Source organism: Onychomys torridus, chromosome 2 (genome assembly GCF_903995425.1).
Source record: "Onychomys torridus chromosome 2, mOncTor1.1, whole genome shotgun sequence".
NCBI classification, from domain to species: Eukaryota; Metazoa; Chordata; class Mammalia; order Rodentia; family Cricetidae; genus Onychomys; species Onychomys torridus.
This window is the reverse complement of record NC_050444.1, coordinates 54,965,864-54,990,796: the sequence shown is the minus strand read 5'-3', so window position 1 is coordinate 54,990,796 and position 24,933 is coordinate 54,965,864. Positions and strand designations below refer to the sequence as shown.

The 24,933-nt window shown below is 43.2% G+C and overlaps 1 protein-coding gene across 1 annotated transcript; it reads right to left on the bottom strand.

Moving 5' to 3' along the window:
* Ube2j1 (ubiquitin conjugating enzyme E2 J1) lies at positions 1 to 21,890 on the bottom strand. The gene is made up of 8 exons (XM_036178777.1): positions 21,628 to 21,890; positions 14,115 to 14,188; positions 13,124 to 13,255; positions 9,673 to 9,757; positions 8,938 to 9,043; positions 7,004 to 7,133; positions 6,120 to 6,239; positions 1 to 1,474 (listed from the first exon to the last, which is right to left on the bottom strand). Exons 1-8 carry the CDS (start codon positions 21,656 to 21,658, stop codon positions 1,196 to 1,198), a joined length of 957 nt encoding a protein of 318 aa, XP_036034670.1. The 5' UTR covers positions 21,659 to 21,890; the 3' UTR covers positions 1 to 1,195.
* Positions 21,891 to 24,933: the final 3,043 nt, after the last annotated feature.

Here is a 24,933-nt window from a genome sequence, read left to right as displayed (position 1 = left end):
AAAAAAAAAAAAAAAAAGCTTATAAATGGGCTTTGAGAGCATGATATATTTAAAAGCTGGGGACTGCCTATATTTCCCAGGTACATCATTAATACAGGACCCTCAAGAGCTCCCTCAGGTTGCTCAAAGAACATGCTGCTGGCAGCATTGCCTCAAGTGGTCTCACTAGGCACTGTGATGACAAAATTAGATGTCAGCATCTGGGGGACTGGCTGGCACCAAGGGACAGATAAACTTTTCCACTAAAATCTTTCTTGGCTTTGATTAGTGAACAATTCTAAATAAAAGTTGGTTTGTTTTTAATCTCTCTTAGGCCCTGAGTTTTTCTATTAAAATTTGAATATTATGCATATTCCTAGAATAATTAAAACCTATAGTGATTACAGAGCTGGGCATATAATTCCAACCATATACAAATGAAAGCAGAGCAAATATTCAAATTTTATGATCTCCTCACCTAACTTGTGAAAGAAAATATCAAACTATTTCTTGGCATGGACCCTTTCCCCCATATGACAGGGTTATGAAGGCCTGTTTTCTTTTCATTTGTGTGCACATCAGAAGTGATAACAGCATATCAAAGTGGCTACAAAGTCTTTTCTCTTCAAGTAATATCCAAAACAAAAATGTAACAAAGATCTTCATAAATGTCTGAAATAAAATTATTCTCACCGAACAAAGTCTCAAATACAAAGATCACAGAATGGGCAATCCCAGCCTCTCCTATAAAGGACACTTTTCAAGAAGCTAATGAGCAATCTGCCCTCCCTCTGCCATTCTTTATCCCTCTCATTCTACAGAACTAGAGATAGTACTCAGTCAGTGATACTGAGTAACCAGTAATACTCCAGATGTAAAAACACCGCCTTTTATCTGAAAACTCCAAAGGACTACACAGAAAAGCATTGCAAATCTACGGAAAAGCAGCGTGGGTGTGAGCAACCACAACAGGTTACTTGTTTTGAAGTAGATTAAATAGTAAGACAAGGAACCGTGGCTTCCAGTCCCTTAATCTAAGCAACAACTGCTGGGCCACAGCCTGCATGTCTGCCTATAGCACAATGAATTTATAACGATTAAAAAGGAGTGAAGGGTAAATACAAAATAATCTTTTTGTAAACAATCCTTAGGTTATACCCAATGCAGAATGTTTAATGAAGCAACTGAGTCTCAGCTCTTAAGTCACAAACCAGCATTATAACTCAAAGTCAAATATGTACTCATTGGCCAGATATATCCGTCGGAATATAAGAGCTGCCAATGCCAAAGTCAGGATGACGATCAGCATGGCAGACCCGCCGTGCTCAGTGTGGTTGGCTCTGGGCGGCTGGCCTGGGGTCATGTCGGGGGAAGTAGAAGACCTTCTTTGACTCTGCTGCTGGGCCCGGCGCTGTCGAGGGCTCATGGAGGTATTCTTAGGAGCCGGTTGGGTAGGTTGTGGCAAGGGTGCTCCAGATGGATTCTGGGCTCCATACTAGGAAACAATAAGAAAATCTGTTTGAAATTGGTAAATAAAATAAAATAAAATAAAATAACCACATTTTGTATATGTATATGCACTCATTAACAGTTTAAGAATATGTAGAGTATTAAATATGACTAAGGTAAATCTACTAAGGTCCATGTGAACACTGAGACTAGGAACCAGCCCTGATGAATAAGCCAGAAACATGAGCTATCGTGAGCACTCATGAGGTGGAGGAGCCCATTTATCAGCAGACACAGGCACTGCCGCTGTTTCTCCCCAGATAGCTGACACAACATCAGTTTCTGCCAAGCATCTGGTCACTGCCCTGCTTTCCAAAGATCCAAGGAGAGAAGCAGGCTCTCCACTTTCAACTTGAAAATGACCCGTCACAAATAGTAGGAGGAATGCAACTTCTTCAGGATGGCCTTGCTCACCTGTCAACACTCCCCCATCAACCAGAGTAAGGAAGCAATTTTAAAACACAACTGCTATTGTGAAGATGGGCTTGTTTTCAAACTCAGCTTGTCCTTTCCCATAATCCCAGACAAGTGAGCTGAACACAAGTCTAAAAGTATCTAGTTTGTGTTGTCAAGAGTGCCCTGGGTATGTGAGTGCCACGGTGCGCTCAACTTTGTACATGGCTGTTCCCCCAAAGCACTGGGTGGTGGCATCTTCTGGTTACCTCAAGGACTGCTCAGTCAGGAAACAATCATAATGTGACACAGGGCTTCAAAATCTTAAGTTTGCCTTGGAGATAATAAAACTGGCAATAGCACATTCAAAGAAGCCACACAATGTATGGACTACACTCAGACTCATTAACCTGTCTCGACTGCATCAATGGCTTTTAATGCTTTCACTGAGAGTAGCTGTTACCACTAGAACATACTCATCCTTTCAGACAAGAAACAAGAATGAATAATTTACTCAGAATAATATGAATTAAATACAAGACATTTCAAATACTTTCCAACAGAGAAAACACAAACACTTAAAAGAATCAAATAATATAACCCAAATTCTTCTTTTAATCATTGAGAGTGTAAGCTCTGTGCTGGCAACAGCTTTAAACACAAGGAGGAAACCGCTGGTCTGAGTTTGATCCCTAGCATACATAGGAAAAAAGCTTAGATAATCTGAAATTCTTAAAATTATTCTTTGGAGTTTCTTAATGTAGTTAACACAGAGTTAAAAAGAAACTACTGGTGGGTTTGAGTTTAAAGTAATACCAATGCTGAGTTAAGAGCTGCAACTTAGACTTGTACAATCTAGATTCCAAGGGACAATCTGCCCACTGAAGAGTGTGACACATAAAACTCAATGTTGTATGGTGACATCATCACAAACGCCATACAGCAAGTGAACAACATTCAATGAGTGAACTGAGTTACAGCAGCCAATACAGGTACATTATTATGTATTGCATCCTTCTGATGCTCAGCTAAGAGCATAAATGTATTCAATCGATCCATGGACTAAGGCTTAAAGAGAACAAACAGCTGGTAACCAGCTGGCCTTGAACATGGAATCCTCTTGCCTCCACCTCCTCCCCCAGTACTAAGACTGTAGGCATGTACCACCATACCCAGTGAGGAACAGGTTCTTCCCTTTCTTTCCTTTTTTTTTCCCCCTTGAGACAGGTTCTCTCTCTCTTTTTCAAGACAGGGTTTCTTTGTGAGTTTTGGTGCCTGTCCTGGATCTTGCTCTGTAGACCAGACTGGCCTCAAACTCACAGAGATCTGCCCAGCTCTGCCTCCTGACTGCTGGGATTAAAGGCGTGTACCACCATCACCCAGCCAGATAGGGTTTCTCTATGTAGCCCTGTAGCCCTAGCTGTCCTAGAACTTGCTCTGTAGACCAGGCCGGCCTTGAACTCACAGAGATCTGACTGCCTCTGCCTTCCAAGTGGTGGGATTAAAGGCTTGGCCACCACTGGATGGTGAGGAACAGGTTTTTTGGGGGAAAACCTGACGACAATATCACTGTAGCCTAAGAGACTGACTCATACTAAAGCTTTTACTGAATATATTATTGTTTTTTCCTTAGTTTGAAACTAACAAAACAATGAGCCTTTATTAGTTCTAGTCTGGCTTTGCCTAGTAGATGTGTGTTCCTAAGCCAGCTATTTAACCTAGGCTTCAGCTCTGTCATCTGTACAATGACAATAATATCCAATTCAGTACTTGTGAGGACTAAATGGATTGATGATATAAAGTGCTTATGACACATAATTACTTACTAAATGTTAATCATTACTAATATTGTTACCATTAACATATCCTATTGAAGGCATTCAGATTTAGGTTAAAAAATAGTTTGTAAATTTACTTAGGATAGTTCTTCACCTCTTTATTAGTATGATTAATACATTTAGAAAACAATCCTTAAAACATGCGTGTAATCTCAACACTTGGAGGCTGAGGCAAAAGATAGGTAAATACAAGGTGAACTTGGACTCCATAGCAAGACCATGTCTTTAAAAAAAGACAACTAGCCAGGCAGCAGTGGTGCACACCTTTAGTCCCAGCACTCAGGAGGCAGAGCCAGGCAGATCTCTGTGAGTTCAAGGCCAGCCTGGTCTACAGAGAGAGAGAGATCCAGGACAGGAACCAAAACTACACAGAGAAACCATGTGTCGAAAAACCAAAATAAAGAAAGAAAACTGAGTATCTCAGCACACACAAGACTCTTGGGATTAATGAATTGATGCCTAGCGTGCTTTAGCGAAAAATGCTTATATAATGTTTATTTAGGTTTCTATATTTCAGATACCTTTTGGGCAGTTAACATTGGCTAAATACCGATGAAATGTTATAAAATGCTAAATTTTTTCTTATCTAAATAATTATAGTCATAGTTATGTATCTAGCAATATACAGTGATTTTTTTTCAAACTAATTTAGTAAAACCAACAATGAGTGAATTCATTGCCTTTTATATTAAATAGAAAGCTTTTAAATTTTCATTCACTTATTTATTGTGGTGTGCATGCACATGATATGTGTGGATGCATGTGCTATGTCACACTGTGGAAGTCAGAGGACAACTTTGTGAAGTCAGTCAGTCCTTTCCACTTTCATGTGGGTTCCAGGGACTGAAGTCAGGGTGCCAGACTTGTGTGACAGACAAATGCCTTTACCACTAGGCCATCCCACCAGCCCTGGAATGGTTTTAATAGAAAATAGAATGGCTTACTCAAACTTCACTCCCTGGGATCGGGAAACTGATAGACTGAGGAACATAAACTGCCATAAGGCATTTTTCCTGGGCCACTTACTATAGAAAAGCATAGACAATTAACATCAAAATAAGTGAAAACTAAAATAAGTGTAACTGGAACATGTAACAAGACACTGGATAGTAGACTGAAAGCATACTGATGCCCATCTTACTCCCTGAAGGAAAACCACTCAAAACGATTTCGTCTACCTTCTCTTTCCATTTTCTGGAAACCTCTAAGTCCTTCAGGGCCAGTGAGACGGCTCAATGCATAAAGGGGCCTGTTGCCAAGCCTGATGACCTAAGTTTAGTGCCAGGTCCCACATGGTAGAAGAGAACCGAGTTCCACAAACTGTCCTCTACCCTCTACACATACGTAGTGGCATGTGCACAACTCCCTCAATAAGTCAATAAACCCCTTCTATAAACCAGAGGGGAAATACAAAACGTGGTTACCGAGTCAAATAATCTAACGAAACTGACTCCAAAAGAGCTGAGTTCATCTCGTATACATGTTCAAATCAAGCCACTTTCCCTCAGAATCCTCATTATTTAGCACCAACCCAGTAATATTTCTGATCAGTCTCTGCTGACCTGTGCAGAGCCACTTTTTGAAGCAATGGCTCAGAGCAGAGCTATCTCCACCATAAGACACATTCACTCTTTCATCTAACACTTCCTGGTCACTTACTCCACACACAGCAGCGTTCCACGGGGCTGTGCGAGGGGAGTTGAAGTTCTGTGTCTATGCTTGCAAACGGAGCTGCCAGCCCCTCGATGAGGAGTGTGTTCCCGAGGGGCAGCACTGCTGACCTCACCAAATCTGGACTGAATTTAAACGAAGACAGCCAGGCGCAGCCAGAGCACTAGGCAGATCTACTCCAAGGCAAGTTAGAGGCTCAGGGGTTATTAAGTCAGTGTCTACTGTCGGTAAGAGAGTTGTGAGTATGCATGTTTTACCTAAGCTACCTCTCGTCAGCACTGACTTTAAAGAAGTCATAGCATTCTGAAACAACAGCAGGACTTAGAAACCATTTCATTCAAACAACTCCACTTAACAAAAAAACTAAAGTCCAGAAAGATTTGTTCAAAACCGCGTAATTAGTGGGGCAGCTGGGCTAAAATCCTACCACTAAGAGAAACAATTCTCAGTATTTGATCTAGAAGCACCTTACCTTACTCCAAACAATAGTGTGGGTTTGTGTGCATGGAGGGGGTGTGTGTGTATGTGGTGTTTGTATGTGGAGTGTGGGTGGGGGAGTGTTTGTGTATTTGTGTGTATATGTGGGGGGGTGTACATGTGGCACATGTTTGTGTGTGTGTGGTGTGTGTGTGGTGTGTGTGATGGATGGGGTGTGTAGGGGGGTGTTGTATATGTGTGTGATGTGATTTGTGTGGTGTGTGGGTGTGTATTCAAAGATAAGAGCCATACCGATGTGCCGGCTGTAGCACCCTGGAATGCTGTAGGTAAATCGTCCTGTGACTCGTTTAGTGAAAAAGAGTGGTTTACGTCTGATTCAGCAATAGTCTTTCCAGATGAATTCACTTCGGCCTATAAGTAAGATACAGCCAAGAGCAGTGTTGTAAGAAGAAATGAATGTATTAGCTGCATCACTAGCCTCCTAGATTACTACCCCCACTGCTCCTTTCAGATGCACTGCTTTGCTTCCTACTGGCTGGCCTCCCTCAGCCTTGATAGGAGGGTTCGTGCCTAGTCTCCCTGGACCTTATTATGACATGTTCAGTTGATATCCCTGGGAGCCCTGCCCTTTTCTGAAGGAAAATGGAGGAGGAATGGATCTGGGGAGAGCAGGGGCTGGGGGAGGGACTGGGAGGAGTGGAGGGAAGTGAAACTGTGGTCAGGATGTAATGGATAAAAGAAGAAAGGAAGGAAGGAAGGGCGGGAGGGGAGGAGGGAGGAACGGAGGGAAAGAGAACTAGAATGTAGTAAGCACCAGGGGTAGTTCTAAATGCAACTATAATCCACGTGGTCTATGTGTTAATTAGCATATCCTGACAAAGTCCAACAGGGAGGTACTATTATTATATATTATATATCTATGATGGTAAAGTACTTTGTCTGACATGTCAGCCAGTAAACAGCAAAGATGAGCTCTGAATGCAGTCTTATACACTAGTCTAGCTTTAACTGCTATGCCCAAATGCCTGCATGAGTATAGCTTATACGTTTTGTAGTAAGAAAACATTATTTCTAAAATCTCATGTCAATAGAACTGTATTATTTTCCTTTTTTATCTAGAACTCAGCAGTAAACAAAAGGCCACATGAATGGATCTGTTCCAAAGTTTATAGTACCTTAAAACTAATTTGTCTCGCCAGTTCTTTGGCTTCTTGGTCAGCCTGGCTTGAATCACTTCCAGAGTTTAAAGGCAACAAGACATCCTTCATGGCAGAGCCACAGCCTTCACAACAGAAATCTTGTGATCTGATAGGAAACAATGTTCTTCAGTGAGCACAAATCAAACAGTTGAGAACTCATTCTCTTTTGTTAAGACACTCAAATCGCAGCTGGAGGGATGGCTTGCACTTAAGAACACTGAGTGCTCTTCCAGAGGACCAGGGTTCCATCTCAGCACTCACATCCACCTGGAACTAGAGTTCTAGAAGACCCAACGCCCTCTCTGGCCTTCACAGGTGCTGCACACACGATGCACAGACATATATGCTCGCAGGCAAGACACCCATAAACATAAAAAATAAAATAAATAAATCTTTAAAAATTTTAAAGATATTCAAATATGGAATACCTAAAAGAAAAGAACACTTGACCACTTCACCTACAGGTCACCTATGGGCTGTGGGAGGGGGCAGTAACTCAGTTCCGAGGAAAGTAAAGGTGTTCATTAAAAACCTGCTTAGGTTTCATTTTTAAAAAAATAAGTTATCTGTGCTGGGGGTGGGGGGGGAAACACGCCTTTAGTCCCAGCACATGGGAGGTAGTGCCAGGAGGATCTCTGTGAGTTCAAGGCCAGCCTGGTCTACAGAGTGAGATCCAGGACAGGTACCAAAAACTACACAGAGAAACCCTTGAAAAACAACAACAAAAAAGTTATCTGAAGAAAGATAAGCTTCAGCTCTACATAACTGTCTATTATACTCTAAGATACTATCCTAAAGAACACAGATCATAAGCCTATTCAAAGTCTGTGAACAAGAAAGAAGCCAATTAAAAATAGAGTTTATGAGCTGGGTGGTAGTGGCATATGCCTCTAATTCCAGCACTCGGAAGGTAGAGGCAGGTGGATCTCTGTGAGTTCAAGGCCAACCTGGGCTACAGAGCTCTGGGACTACACAGAGAAACCCTGTGTCAAAAAACAAAAAGACAAAAAAAATTTATGCTAGGCTTGGTGACACACACCTTTAATCCCAGAACTCTTCGAGTTCAAAGCCAGCCTGGTCTACATAATGAGTCCCAGAACAGCTAGAAAGGAAATGGTACTTTGAATTGAATGAATTATTGATTATATAGATAAAAATACACCAAAAAGAAAAAACAAAAACAAAAAACTAAAAGAGGGCAATATCACCATATCACTACCTAACAAAATTTTTCTTTATTTTATCCCAGATTATTTATTAGATATCTACTATAAGCTATGTAAGTTGTTACAAAGATACAGTGGGTTTCATTCCAACCCCTGGGAGCTGATCTTACAGACAGCTACAAATAAATAATGACTCTGGCTCTTTCTACCTGTGATGCCAACCAAAGTGGGACAAAGGGCCAGTAAGTAATGCCTTCCAGGAGATACATCTCCCACAGGAGTAAACCAAATCTTAGTAGAATGTTACCAGTTACTTTAATTGTTATTATTCTATTTATGTGTGTGGGTGTTGTGCCTGCATGCATGTCTGTGCACCATGTGTTCCTGTGCCCACAGAGAACAGAAGAGGGAGGTAATTGGCTCCTATGGGGCTGGAGTTACAGACCATTATGAGCCATAATGTGGGTCCTCTGGAAGAGCAGCCAGTGCTAAACACTGAACCATCTTTCCAGCTCATCAACTACTTTTGAAAGAATGACCTAGTTGGGCTGGTAATACAACTTAGTGGAACAGTACCTGCCTGACATGAAGTGAACCCCAGGACTGATCCACAATACTATAAAAATATCAGGAGATCCATTTTTATATTCTGATCACTCCAAGGAAATGTGCAGAACTGATTTCTACAATGCTAAGGTTGGACCCTTAACCACTAATACCACTCAGCCCTAACAAGAAACTTACTTTTTGGCAAGTGCTCTTCTCTCCTCGGGTGTGTAATCTAGAGAACCTATGGCTCCCTCTCCTTTAGTTGGCATAAAACCAATGATGGCCAGCAATGCTGTCCTTACTGAAACAGAAAATGAATGTCAATTCAGTGAAAGGGTTAGGTGGGCTGGGGTAGGAGGTGGGCTGGGGTAGAAGGTGGGCTGGGGTAGGAGGTGGGGTAGGGGCTGGGCTGGGGTAGGAGCCGGGGTAGGGAGCCAGCTCAGCAGTGTAAGCACAGGGACCCAGGCTTGGTCTCCAGCACCCATGCTCCCTGTGATTGTTTTAAGAAATAAAAAAGAGCAGGTAGACACAGCAGTGCACACTCTAACTGGTTCTAGGGAAGCAGAGACAGGGGCTCCTTGGGGCTTGCTTGGTCAGCAAGTTTGACAAAATGTGCCTCAAAAAATAGGGTAGAAGAGAATAAAGGAAGACACCCTACAACAATTAATGGCCTCCATACACATCTGCACACAATAAAAATTTTAAAGGGAACTAGATTTACTTGGGGAAAAAAAAAAGATCTGAAGGTTTTTAGAAAATCTAAGTGAGAGGTTATTAAAGTACTGTACCAACCTAGAAATGGAAAAGTATTTTTATTAATTTTTCAATGGTATCATATATTATCCAAACATCTTTACTCTCAAAGGTGTATTATAATTCATTATTTTGAACTGAATACAATGATGTGAGCTTATATTCACTAGTACTCACTGCTCCATGAGGGCTGCCAGGTTTCAGGATGATGCCCTGAGATGCTCAGGCAGATCTTCTTGCCTACTTCAAATCGTCCATTAGCCTTAGAAATACAGAACACATCTTAAAAACTGCAAAAGTCTATGTAATCCTTCTGCTTTCCAAGAATAAATACTTATATTTATAAATGAGTAATAATTTTAAAGATAATATTTGAGAATTAAACTCTAATAAAGAGATACAGACATACAAAAAAATATTTGTTAAATGTTGAATAAATAATAATGTTTTTTAGAGGGTGTATTAGCACCTTTCTGAGACTGAGCAGCATGATTGGAATTTAAATAATTAGCACGTAAAGATTTACTGATGCTATGCCCTGTGCCTACAACAGATCTAGGTTTTTCATAAAGAGAAGATACTGTCATAAGAGGCCAAACTCACTTGACTAGTTGGAAAGGAGACTTTGAGACAGGAGCAGTTTTTCAGAAGGTTGATGCCGTTTAATTAGATAAAATGTGGTCAAGGAAGAGCAGAGTTGAATTACTACGAGTTGCAGGAATGTAGTAAGAATTCACATGAATATGGTAAAGCTATGGCTGGAGGAATCAGGGGATTCTTCCACAGGAAACCAAATCTCAAGGAGTATTTGGTGTTATTCGGCTTTTAATGTATCAGCTGTTTCCTGCTATGAATTTCTTGTGTGCTCTCATACCTTCCCCAAGAACTTCTAACAGTGTATTTTATCTAATATACTTCTCTAGCATCCAAAGTCAAAAGCAGAAAGGACAAAGCATTTTAGACCAATTGCTGAGTCTCCAGAATTAAGATAAACAGCCTGTCTCCCAGGTCTAGGAGACAGGGGAACTTAGGTCCATAGCTTTGTTTCTTGTGCAAATGAAACGCAGACCCTCCTTCCTCTTAAAGCCCAAGCAGCATTTCAGAGCAATTGACTCAGAACAAAAGGGTTTTTTGCATACCAGGTGCAGTGAAGGCACAGGCAGGTTTCCTACTCCCAGCAGTTACCCTGCCCTGCCAGTATATGGTGACATAGAAATAGAGGCAGTTACATGTTAGTGACTCACAGACTCTTTGACCTAACCACCTGTAAGATTGCAGTTTGAGCCCAGCAGTGGTGGCGCACACCTTTAATCCCAGCACTTGGGAGGCAGAGGCAGGCGGATCTCTGTGAGTTCGAGGCCAGCCTGGTCTACACAGTGAGCTCCAGGAAAGGCGCAAAACATAGAGAAACCCTGTCTCGAAACACCCCCCCCCCCAAAAAAAAGGTTGCAGTTTGAGTACATTTACGATAAACTCATAACATTTCACCTAATCACTTATAAGAATATATCTTGAGCATATAAATTCCCTTTCTGACTTACCCCAGGCCTTATCTGACCCCAACTCCTTTTGGGTTGCAAATGAAGCTAACTTACTGCTCTTGTGGGGACCTTGGAAGCCTTGCATTGTATTGTGAGAGTTACGGTTGATGAGGTGGTGGACCAGTTCTGAACCAGAAGGAACCAAGATGGAGAAAAATGAAGATGAAGATGAGGACGAGGCAAAAAGAGCTTAGTTAGAACGAGGATCGGACAGGAGGAAAAGGGACAGACAGGAGCAAAGTGTGAGTACAGAATTGAAGCTGTGTAGATAGAATCTTATCTCAAAGGACTAAAGTAAAGGGCCTGTGGAACTCAGTGTACTTAGATTCATTCCCTCAGATTATTCCCGCTGTTGGTAGCATCTCTTCTGGACCCCTGGGAAGGAGACGAGAGGGGGTGGGCCACAAGTTTCTGATAATGAACTGGTTTGGACATGGATCTGATGGCTTGATAGGAAAGCCACCAATGACATGTAGCAGGAAGGTAGAAGTAGAAGATGAAGACTCTTGGCACCTCTCCTGTCAGAGGTGACCACCGAAGTTATTTCACACAGATAAGAAGCAGTGCAATCCTGAGCAGGGAAGTAGCCACAGCACTGAGGAGGAAGGTGAGAAAGGAAAAGGCACCAAGGCAGAAGCAACACTCCCTGGTCAGAGGCTGACTCAGTCCTGCCTCATCAACACGCCTGGGTCATGTCAGTAAACATTTGCTGCATCAAAATAGGAAGTGACATTTTTAAGAAATGAAGCAAGCAAGAAGGCAATACTGACCACTGAGGAGGGCAGGGCTGCTTTTCAGAGTGGTAAATCCAACTGATCCACTGGTTAACTACTGGTAAAGAGCTGTTGCTTATTGCGCATGCATACGCACACACAACCCCCACATATACCAGCCCCTTTCTCCAGACTGCTTGTTTCTCCCAGCCAACTGAAATGAGTCCTGACACTGGAGCCTGAAGGGCTGCCCCGGCCTCCATGCCAACACCAACAATTAGCATCATGTTCAGTGCTTGTTGAGCAGCGTCTACAGGCCAGGAACTTAGGATGTAGCTGTATTTGCCACGAACAACATCCATCAGACAGAAACAAAACTAAATTCCTAAGACAATACATAACCTACATGGGGTGAGATGGAAAGGGCTAGTCAGGACCCTGACCAGTGACCCTAAAACAAATGCCTTGTACTCTCCAGAGTCAGGCTGCAGCTGAGCTAGTCTGCCGTCACGGATAACACCTCCTGTCACAGAGCGCTATCCGTGAGTCCACGAGAAGACTTGGGTGGAACAGGATAAAGACTGAGAAGCCCTGGCAGGTCTCAGATAAGCAGAAAAAGAATGTTTCAACAGAGAACATTCCTGAAACTGGACTGTAATAGCCTACACAAGAGTAAGGTTATCAAAGAGAAAAATAAAGCAACAAAAAGGGGTGTGTGTGTGGGGAGTGTGTGGTGTGTGTATGTGTGTGTGTGTGTATGTGTGTTGCATTTTTCATGGTTAGGAAAAAATTAAACATGAGTGAGGGTAGGAAAGTTTAGCAACCAAGAGAGTTAATATATCAATAGTCTTCTTTGACATGAAAAGACATCACACAAAGGTAGAAATTCTGAGATCTAAACAGAAATATAATAACATTTATTAAGGTGTCTGCGGCAGGCCCTAAGAGCTATTACAGGATGCTGATCTTTCATTTCCATGTCAGATCAGTGAGACAGATATTATAGTTTGTTGCAAATATGAAGAAACTTATGAAAATGAGGCGAGATGGACAGAAAATCGGAGAGGCGGTGACTCTGAGCTCTACTCACAGTATCATCACATGCAACATTCCTAGCACTCCTCACACATTAAGTCACTGAATCCTAACAACTGTGCTGTGACATTTACATGTTCACTAGCATCACCAGTACTTCACAGATGCATCAGCTTCCTCGAAATTATTCTGAGGAAAAAATACTGCACTTCTATGGCCCAGGCTCTGAAGGCAAAATCAGAACAATATTCTACTTCATTTCTTATAAATATGCTGACCACATTTGCAGATGGCCAGAGAAGTTAATCTGCAAACACTGTAAAAGCCAAGAGCTCTTACCGTTAGCAGAATAATGCTTGGTGGTTTCATGGGGTACTCTGGTGGGAGCACTATTCGTCCATGATAAACTCCTCCATCAAAATCGGAATCTGGGGGCCCTCTAACTGTGAAGTGCCATTCAAAAAGGTTATCCTAAACAAAAACAAGAATCCACAGGATCAACAACATTTTAACACTTTATCATTTTTATTAATAGTAACATTAAAAATGTCAGGCGAGGAGAATCAAATGCTTCCTAATAGTGCTAATAGTCTCTAAACGCTCAAAATGCCTCAAGTCATAAGTAAAAAGGTATTATTTAATATAAATTTTTGTTTCATAGAAGTTAAAGTATTTTTAAATCAAATATTTAATTTGATCTAAAATTTAAATTTAAAAATTAAAAATTTCTAAGTCCAATTATATATTCATAAGTAAGATTTATTTAATTAAATTGGAAATTAATGCCTCAAAAATACCAATTAGTGGAAATAGTCAAATCATTAGTATAAATTTAAGCTTTCTTAGCAAATCTTTAAAAAGTATTCTTCATTATGTATAACTGATTAGTAATATTAACAGACTGGCTATATGTCATTACACAGTTATCAAGTCACTTTCCAAACTGCCAAGTTCTTACACATCATATTAAGTCTTCTCTGTTACCATGGAAACCTGACTATGCAGTCAGCACTGTCCTCTCACAGACAGACGGAGGTAGAGGTGCCTGTGTCAAAAGCCTAGGGTAGCTGCAGAGAGAGTAGGGTGTGGGGTTCTTTCTACTACCTTCCCTCCACACTAAACCCTAAGTTAGCATCTGAAATGCACTCACAGAGTCCCTGGGTCAGGTTGCCTAAGGAGCCTGATGAAAGGCTAACAAAACAGTCATCAACAGAATAAAGCAGATCAATAAACAACGAAACACATCAACAGCTCAAAGCAATGGAAACGTAGTTCTGAGTCATCTGAGACACTGAGTCCTGCAGCACTCTGGACAGAGACAGACACTAACCTCCAGAGGCTGAGCGTGGTAATGATCTGTTGGATCTTTCAATTCTGCTGCTTCTTTCATCAACCGTTTAACAGCTGAAAGAAAATCCATACAATGGAGATATTTAAAACATGCTTTTCCAAGTGATCAGCACAAGCTAGTAAAAACCTTTCTAGCTAGGTGTGGTGGTGGTGCACGCCTTTAATCCCAGCATTCAGGTGGTAGAGGCACGTGGATCTCTGTGAGTTCAAGGGATCTCTGTGAGTTCGAGGCCAGCCTGGTCTACAGAGAGCAGACAGAAGAAAATAGGTCAGGTATTTGCCCTTGAAAGAAAATCAGGTAGTTTTAAAACAAGCAAATAGAAAGCAGATAGCTCTACAGATGGGTAGGAACAGGTAGAAGAGGTAAAGTGAACATACAAAGGAGAGGTTAGAGTGTGGTAGATAGACAGGCTAACGGGGAAGCAACTCCCATGCAAGAACCAGGTCAATCTGGCGCTGCTTTCCACACTAGTTCATCTGCGTCTAGGATTTTTTTGGGGGGTGAGGGGGAGCTGAGGAGTGTCTAGGATTTTTTTGGGGGGGTAAGGGGGAGCTGAGGAGTGTCTAGGATTTTTTGGGGGGGTGAGGGGGAGCTGAGGAGTGTCTAGGATTTTTTGGGGGGGGTAAGGGGAGCTGAGGAGTGTCTAGGATTTTTTGGGGGGGTGAGGGGGAGCTGAGGAGTGTCTAGGATTTTTTGGGGGGCGAGGGGGAGCTGAGGAGTGTCTAGGATTTTTTAAATCTAGGCTTTAAAAAGAAAGTTCCTAGCCAGGAGTGATGGCACACACCTGTAACCCCTGAACTCAGGAGGTCAAGACGGAGATTTCAAGGTTGAGGGTAGCCTGGGCCACAGAGCAAGACTGTTTCAAGCAACAAAAACTACATTCTTGAGCCACTGTTCTACTTCATAATTGTTAGGATTCTTTTCCATCTCCTACTCTGAAGTGAATCCTTATGGTCGGGAATTTACCCATTTATTAAATACTTCCCATACTTACTAGGAGCTAAATGTAACAGCTACAATCTTCAAACTCTGGGTCATCAAGGAGCTTAGAATTGGAAGGCAGTCAGTATTAACAGCACGAAAACATCCGTATTACAACATACACATTTGACACAACCTCTCCCTCCAAATTCTAGACACTCAACTCTGGTCATTTCTCAGACACACCCCACCTTCTCTCTCCACTCCAGGCCTCCTTATTAGTGTTTCCTCAGCTAGCTGTTCTGACACGCATCACCATCTAGACTGGCTCCCACATATAAGCAATGCCTTTTGTTATTGTGGTCTTATTTCATTTTGGTTTTGTTTTCTGAGACAGGGCTCACTATGCAGCCTTGGCTGACCTGGAACTCAGAGAGAGATCCACTTGCCTCTGCTTCCTGAGCGCTGGGATTGAAGGCATGCATCACCATGCCTGGCCTTTAAGTAATTTCTTCAGGAAGGTCCACTTGATACTTACCTGTCCTTCCTCAGAGGGACTAGAGATTCTACCTGGGCAAATCAAAGTGTCTGAGACAGGACAGAGACTAGGAATCCTCTTTAAATGATTCTAACAGCCAATCGTGTTGGTTGTCATGACACTGTACCTGCAGCACCCGTGTAACCCCTGTCTTTCCTGCTAAGTATTGCAAGGGTCTACTTCACTGTGGCCTCTCAGAGCTTAGAACAGAAAGTATGCAAACTGAAAATGACTGTTAGTTTCCATCGTTTCTCTTCCAAAAAATCTGGAACTGTGACTGATAATGTTTTTAAAATGAACTTGACAAGACAAAATTCTTTATTCAAAGAAAAGCTTAATGGTATGAAAAATAAACAATAAATATCCATTTTTGTTGAAAAGGTCAGTGTGCAAAGGCCTCCCAAGGAGAGGGGCTGAGGGCTGGTAGGATGATTCATCAGATCTCAGTTCAAGCCCCAGGACTCCCATAAAAAGCTAGTGGCAGTGGAATGCGTGTTTGTAAACCCAGCACCACCGTGGTAAGACAAGGTGGAGAAAGAAGAGCACCTGGAAGCTTGCAGCCAACTACAGCACACAGCACAAACAGCAAGGAAGAGTCCACAGCAACAAGATGGAAGACATCTGACACAGGACCTCCACACATTCACCCTGGCACACACACGCCTACACACACAGTAATAAATAATAATAATAATAATAATAATAATAATAATAATAATAATGTCTTAGTTAGGGTTCGTACTGTTGCAATGAAACACCGTAACTAAAAAGCAAGTTAGAGAGGAAAGAGTTTATTCAGCTTACACTTCCACATTGCTGTTCATCACCAAAGGAAGTCAGGACAGGAACTCAAGCAGGGCAGGATCCTGGAGGCAGGAGCTGATGCAGAGGCCATGGAGGACTGCAGCTTCCTGGCTTGCTCAGCCTACTTTCTTATAGAACCCAGGACCAGCAGCCCAGGGACTGCACTACCCACCATGGGCTGGGCCCTCCCCAACTGATCACTAGTTAAGAAAATGTCTTACAGCTGGGTCTTAAGAAGACGTTTGCTCAATGGAGGCTCCTTCCTCTCTCTGACTCTAGTTTGTGTCAAGTTGACATAAAATCAGCCAGTACAAATAGAATAATTTTTAAGGAAAAGGACTGAAATCCTTTTGTATTACTTTTCCTGTTGCTGTAATAAAACACAATGACAAAAGTAATTTAAGGAAGAGTTTATCCTTGCTCACAAGGTACAGTTCTTCATGGTAAGGAAATCACACAGTAGCTGGCTGGTTACACTACATCACAGTCAGGAAACAGAGGAATGCTACAACTCAGTTCATGTTTCCTTTCTGTATCAATCCAGAGCTCGATCACAGAATGGTGCCTCCACAGATAACGTTAACCTAACCTATATAATCCTTCACAGGAAATGCTCAGAGGTCCACCTCCAAGGTATTCCAGATACTGTCAGGTTGACAACCCAGTATTATAATGGTTAATTTCAACTGTCAATTTGATGAATTACTTGGGAGATAAGGCTCTGGTTATGATCACAAGAGATTACCTTGATCTGATTATTGAAGTGTAAAGACCCACCTACTGTGGGATGGCACCATTCCCTCAGCTAGGACCCCGGACTGTGAGTGAGTGAGAGAGAGAGAGAGAGAGAGAGAGAGAGAGAGAGAGAGAGGGAGTGTGTGTGTGTGTGTGTGTGTGTGTGTGTGTGTGTGATGGAAAAAGGGAGCTGAACATAAGCACTCACTACTTTCTTTCTGCATTTTGACTTTAGATGCCATGTGACTACAGCCTCAAGACCCTGCTGCCACGACTTCCCACTACAATGCACTGTGATCCAGAAAGAAACCTGATCTCCCCAGTTGCTTTTGTCAGAGCATTTGATCACAGCAACAGAAAAGTAATCAAGACAGAAATTAATCACTGCATTCCTGCTGTAAAGCTAAATAAAACTATTGATGCCTAAGGAATCTACGGAATGTCAAGGTACACGGTGCTGCCAGACAACCAGGGCTAGGTGACTAGGCCGTTCCTCCCGACAGCCCATCTCTTGCTTCAACCCCTAGAGCTCTCTGACTGTGCGGACGACATCAGTCAGAGAGGGAATGCCGGCTGCTCTCCCGCCCTTAAGTCTTGCTTTTATGGAGGCACTCGGTCTCTCTGGACCGAGACTTTAGGCTCCATGGCCAGCATTTGCCCTCTTCCTCTGCCCAGCTGATTCACTGAACTTACACTACATTTGGACCAAAAACATACAAATAAAGGGATCTTTTATAGGCCAATGTCTTCCAAACATCAATTTCTCTTGGAAAGTCCATAGCTTAATATCATCAGTCCCCAAGACATGGTAATTTCAGGAGGCAGGTATATTAAAAATGTGAACCCTAAATGATGCTCCCAACTGCCTGTTCTCAGAAAGAAGGCATGTTAGAAAAAGTTTAAGAACTAATGTTTTTGCTTACAAAAATGCTGCAAAGGTATTTACTTTAAAAAAAAAAAAGTTTGAAGATGTGCCAGAGAGATGCTCAGTAGGTAAAGGCACTTGTCACCGATATGACAAGCCTGACAACCTGAGTTTGATTTCTGAGTTCCACAAGATGGAGGAGAGATGTGATGCCACTGAGATGTCCTCTGATCTCCTTGAGTGCCTACACACACACACACACACACACACACACACACACACACACACTAAATATAGAAATGCTAACACAAACAGAGAGCTGGAGAGATGGCTCGGCAGTTGGGAGCACTGGCTGCTCTTCTAAATGATCCAGGTTTGATTCCCAGCACCCACATGGAGGACCATAATCCAGTTCCAGCCAGTCAACCCCTTCTTTTGGCCTCAATGGACACCAGGCACACACACACACACACACACACACACACACACACAGTGCAGACATATTCAGGCAAAACATTCCTACACATAAAATTAAAATAATTTTTGCCGGGCAGTGGTGGCGCATGCCTGTAATTCCAGCACTCGGGAGGTAGAGGCAGGTGGATCTCTGTGAGTTCCAGGACAGCCTCCAAAGAAACTCTGTCTCGAAAAAAAAAAAAAAAAAATTTAATTAAAAAAAAAAAAAAAACATTTCAAAAATGTGAATGGAGAGAGAAAAAGACTAACTTTCTGCCTTCACAAGCTTTTAGCAATTAGAACACTTGAAAAAAATTACAAGGCATTGACAGTATTGATGGGGTATGAGCTAAGTTTAAGGACAACCTAGCCCACCTAAGGAAGCTAAGAAGGTTAAACCTTATAGAAGCTTGAAATAATAGGAATTTCAGCTGGATTAAATGGAAAGCATTCCAAAGAGAGGATCCAACAGGGATGGAGACGTAACATCTGGAGGGTGGTTCAGGGGAAAATGCACAGGAGCCTAAGAGGTTCAAGTCCTGACCAACCTCATCCATGAAACTGCTGTTACTGCTGAAACACTGGCGATCTGGGAAGTGATTAAGTTTGTGTTTTAACGGATCTGGTGATGACAATGACACCTTCCACCACAAGGGGTACAGGTCAAGCAGCCAACCAAGAAACTGAAGCTGCCCCCGGTGTTGAGCATATCTCAGTGACAGACTAGTTGGCAGCATGCTCCCCGCGTGCTGTGATTCCATGGGATATGGATTTTCAGGAAATAGACAAGTTTGAAGGCGAGGCTCTCGGTACGTTTTGTTTTTATAGCTCAAGAGACTTTTTCAGTCTGTGGGAAATCTGTGAAAATGTTCAGTCACTACCGTTCTATGCTCACAACTGAGATGGGTCTGAGTAGAGTGAGAAGTCTACTAGCGTGAGGCTTCAGTGACCCACAGTATGAACAGGTTCCTGGTGGAAACAGGGTACCTCTACAAGCTGAGCAAAGTTACCACTACACAGTACAACAGTTAACCTCTAACTGGACTGTCTTCGCTTAAATTTTCCCACCCATCTCTGAGATAGGAAATGAGATGTTTAAATTACTTCCTGTCCCATAGTCATTAATCTACACGTAACAAAGGTTGGAGAAGGAAACAAAGCAAGCAGTATCACCAGGCTTCTCAGCATGATAACAAATACTACAGTTCATCTAATTCACCCTCTCTATTATATCAAAATCGTCTATACCAACAGGGAAGATTTTTTTAAAACTTTCCTTTTAGAATACCATCATCTTTGAGGAGACCAAAAAGAGGATGGAATTTATAAACAGATACAAATGTCAACCAAAGCTCAACATACTTTGGAAATGTATTAACTCGCTATGTAGACCAGGATGGACCTCACAGAGATCTGCCTACCTCTCTGCCTCCCAAATGCTGGAATTAAAGGCACATACCACCATACTCAGCTAGAAATGTATTAATTTCTAAAGTTGCTTAAATTGTATCATAACCTTGAGTACAATAACCTATCAAGATTGAGCAATTTGAGGCTGGAGAGATGGCTCAGAGGTTAGGAACATTGGCTGCTTTTCCAGAGGTCCTGAGTTCAATTCCCAGTACCTACAAACCAGTTCAAAACTGTCTGTGACTCCAGTTCCAGGGAATCTGATACCCTCATAAAGGCAAACATGCAAGCAAAACACCAATGCACATTTAAAAAATAAATCAATAAATAAAAAGAAATTATTAAAAAAAAAAAAAAAAGATTGAGCAATTTCCTGACAACATTTCTGGAGGCATTGTTCGCTGGGCATTCGCCTCTGCTGATCTAGAGCAACCATGTGACCAAGGAGTACTGTACAACTTACCACACAGCTTCATTTTTAAAGTCCAACTAATTCAACCACTCTGGCATGAAAATGGTAAAGCGTAAGCATTTCTACTTTCTCTCTTTTTAATTCTTCAGGTTTTAAGTGCTGGGATGAAGATAGAGAATGTGGTCCCATTAAAATTCAGCCGTGGGTGGGTGGAGGGAGGAGGAGGGGATCTGTAGATAGTATGTAGGGTGAGTAGAACATTTCTTAATAAAGAAAACAATGTGTAAATGTCATCCTTGCACAGGCATATGGCCAAATTTTAAAGCAATCCCCTATAACATGACGGTCCCTAAGGACACTTACTTGTCAGTATTCAAGCTTAACAACATTCTGTTCAGTCAAATTCCTTGGGCTTTTCATTTCTATATTCTGAATTTTTTTTTTCTAATCAAAGATTCACAACATTCCATAAGGATGTTAGACTTTAAAAGTCCAAACTAAGGAGCAGTGTGGAAAAGAAAAACAAAAACAAAAACAAAAACAAAAAAAACCCCAGCAAGAGTTCTAGTTCAAGGATCATCAATACACTGGGGTTTATTATTCAGTGCTGAGAGTTTCTTCTCTTACAAATTATCAAGGTACATTTAGGGTAAATACTATGTACAGAATCCAGTAATTCGTGTCACGCCTGCCTTAATATTAGACAACTGATAAAAAACAACGGAGTTTTTAAAAAAAAAAAATTTTTTTTTTTGCATTGTTTTTAATGCACCAGAAAATAACTGGAGGCCGGAGCTGTCTGGGACATTAAATGAAGGAAAGAAATTCTCTGCGTGAATTCAGACATATTAGCAGTGCACCCCACCAATCATGGTTAATTCTCAAGTAGTTTAGTTCCAGGACATTCGCTTTATGTCTATAATCCTATTCGCCTCCAAATACTGAAATGGGATATTCCAACGACAGATTCCTCCAACGTGAGTCAAACACCCAACAAAAGTTCGTCGGCAGCGACGGAGGGGGTACTAAGGATGCGGCAGCCCGGGGATGTTCAGTCCTACCCGCTGACGTCGCCTTCACACCTGCCCTTGGCTTGACTGTCTCCAGCTCCCCTCCGCAGAGCCTGGGAAGGAGCGGCCAGGAGCTAAGGGGCGACAGCAGCTCTGGGGATCCGCAGCGGCCGCCCCGCCCTGCGGCCTGCATCCCGGGACCCGCAGCGGCCTCGCGTAAAGCGCGAACCCGGAGCGGCCGCGAGAGCCGGCGGACACGAGCCGGCCGAGGCGCCGCTCGGGGACTCCGGGGCCCCCGCCCGCCCTCCCGCCAGCCCGCCCGCCGCCCCAGCCCCGCTCACCCGGGCTCTTCAGGTTGTAGCGGGTCTCCATGACGGGCCTCCCGCTGCCGCTCCCGTCGGCGCCGCGGCTGCCCGGGTCTCGCGCGGCGGACGCGCCTGGCGAGGGCCTCCGGGGACACCGCCCAGTCCCGCCCGACCGCGGGCGAGGCGCGAGGCCGCGGGGTCCGCCTCCCTGAGGGCAGGCCGGGCGCCGGGGCGTCGCCGAGCGGGGCGCCGGGCTGCGGACGGCCTGCGGCGCTGACGTCAGAGCCCACGCGCCGCCGCGTCACCGCCCGCGCCGGGTCTGTGAGGTCGGCCTGACGTGGCAGTCGCTTCGTGGCGCTCGCTCACTCGGCGGCGGCGGCGGCTGGCCTCGCGGAGCTCGCCCGAGGGACCTGCGGAGGCGGGCGAGCCGGCCGGGGTGGCCTGCGTCTCGGCGACCGTGACGTGCGCTCCTCCGAGCCCGCAGTTAGTCCTGGTGCGAGGGACCGGAGTGGACTTGTGAACCGGTGGCCCCTGGCTCCGCAGTGTGGTTAGCTACGGCACCGTTCTCGGTGTGCACCGGAACCTTCCAACGTGAAAGCGTGGGGTTTCAGTAAAGGCACAGAAATATGACGGGTCAGACTTCAAAGGACACGGTGCGTGTGTCTTTGTGGAGTGTGTAGGACACGGAGAGAGTTCAGAAGGCTTTCCGCGGGCCAGGCAAGGAGGGGCAGACAGGAGGACGGGGACCCCGTAGAGGTGAGAGAGAAGGTTGGATGAAGACAAATGGACAGGCTAGTGTTGTATGAAAGCCTTGTTCGATTTTTATAGTGTCAAAGTTGTCTGTGCGCGAAATGGTGATTTGTCCCAGCAGACTGAAGTGGAAGGGGAAAAGCCACGTTTAAATGGCATCTTTGAAACCACTCAAAGGTGCTGTTTTCTGAAGGGTAAACTGATAATCTGATGAAGAGAGACGCAAACAAAACCGAACTCCAGCGTGCTTCTTCATTGATCCTTCATTTTGTGTTCTTTGTTTTCTGTCCTCAAATTTTACCATCCCACGCCCTCCCCCTGCCTCTGCTCAGCAACCGACCTCATCACCAGGCCTGCCAGGGGCCCTTAGTTATTCCCACCCTGTCTCTGGGCGCACTCTCCCCTGGGGCTCCCCTTTTCTTCTAAACAGTAGAGATAAGGATGTTTTTCTTCTTATTCTTGAAGCCACCATCACCAGGTCCTTCGGGGGCCCTTCTCTGTAGGAATTGTAGCCTCTCCTTTTTTAGCTAAAGAAACAACAGCAACACATCTGGCATTGAGTTATGGGCACATGTCAAAGCTTAATTATAATCGCTGTACGAGAAAAGCCAACTCGAATTGTTCTCTAAATTAAAACAAGTACAGAGAGGGGAATTATGTTGATAAAAAGAGTGATGCACTTAAAAGTTACTAAATTCTTGACTGCTAACTAGATGGGAAGGGAATTAATTTACCCAGAAAAATTAGGTTTGTCAAAAGAATGCTTTGTTATATCATAAACAAATTTCTTCCTATAAGAAAGTTACAATTTATAGCAGACAAAAGATTCTATCTCAGGTTAAATTTGGGATAATTTTTACCTTATTCTTGGTAATAATTCCTTTTTAAAAATCCCTTAAAGCTGTCTTAGGAGCTACCACAATGATAAAAGATGAAGTTCAAAACACTTCACAATCTTTTGTTTTGGTGGTGATGTTGTTTTGGTCCCCCCCCCCCAACACACACACACACACACACACACACACACACACACACCAGAATCTTGACAACTATGAGCACCAATCCTGTGTATTCCCTTTTTTTCCTAGAGAGCACCCAAAGCCTTTTGAATGTGGGTCCTTTACCCTCAACACTCACATCCTAGTCCAAGGTCTACTGTGTGTTGAATGCTTAATCAATTAATTTATTCATAAGCTATTCTTCATATTCTTAAGTGTGTTGACAATAACACATTATCTTTTTATTTGTGAAGAAAATTGAAGTCTTGAAATTAAGCACAGGAGAGCTAGGGCTAAAAAAAGAAATTAAACAGTTTTAAGTTTTCTGTTTTATTCGAGTACATTACAAGGTATTATCCTGTTGCTCTATTATTTCTGTTATAGTCCAGGTGAAAAGTTACCACATATAGAAGGCCAATTTACAGCCCTTTATTTAAGTCAACGCTAAGAGCAAACTCTTGCCCCAAAGAAACCCTCAGCACCAAAGCTCAGGGTACAGCGTGTCTAAAGAGAAGCCACAGTGACCTTGTCAGGTGTAGGTCAGGGGAACCTGGTGGTATTTGTTTTGACTATATATTCAGCAGATATTTTGGTTATGCATCTGAGCCGTGGAAAGTCCCAAATGTGCTGCCAAGGCGGACGTGACTGTTCAGATCTGGTAGGGGACTGAAAAGGTGCCCCATCAGACACAAAATGGAATCGGGGAAGGTCAGGACAAAATGCCACTCCTCGTTTCCTTTAGTTGTTTTTCAAATACTCGACTTTTATGAAGGAGCAGGTACTGAGAAACAACCAGTTCATTAAGCAGGGCCCAGTCATTACCCCCAGGAGGAGGAGGATAGAAGGACCCATGGGCCTGTGAGTAAGGTCTTAGCAAGGATTCCAATCAAACCAGCTCTGCAACCAGGAATTGTTGCCTTTTATTTATCATTGATAAGGGCCGCCTGTACTGATAGTCATAACTCATTAAAGGAATCAGATCATTTTTAAACTAAACCTATTTTTAGACGAAGCAGAGCTAGTAAAAGTTAGTGTCAGAGTCCAGTCCTGGGGAGCCGCTGGAGGTAGCCCTCTAGGGAACATGGCCAATATTATTAGGAGGAGAAATGGAAGCAGGGTAAAGGGCATGACCAGTTGAACTGGATGGGAAGGGAATTACAGGTCCCATACAGTCGATGGCAGGTCACCACAAACTCAAATGTAGTCTGAGTGAGTGACACTAAGGGCACAGCAGTTGCTATTTGCCTCTCTATTGTTTGAAACATTGAGAATGTGGATGCAGACTCTCAGATCCTCCACTGGGCAAGAGAACCCATTCCCTGGCATGTGACACATGGGGAGTAATTCGTCTTTTTTTTTTTTTTTTAACTTTATTTTGTATGTGCATTGGTGTTTTGCCTGCATGTATCTCTATGTCAGATCGCCAGGCCTAACTTGAACAACATACACAGAAGACCATATAAAGGGAACTACAAGCTGTATTCTCCCTCCAAGCTTGTCTGTGAATGAACTTCATGTGTACTTAGCATGACTACGAACAGAATTCATGCTTAGGACTGAAGTAAGCAGGTTAGATCCCATCTCCCGACCCAGG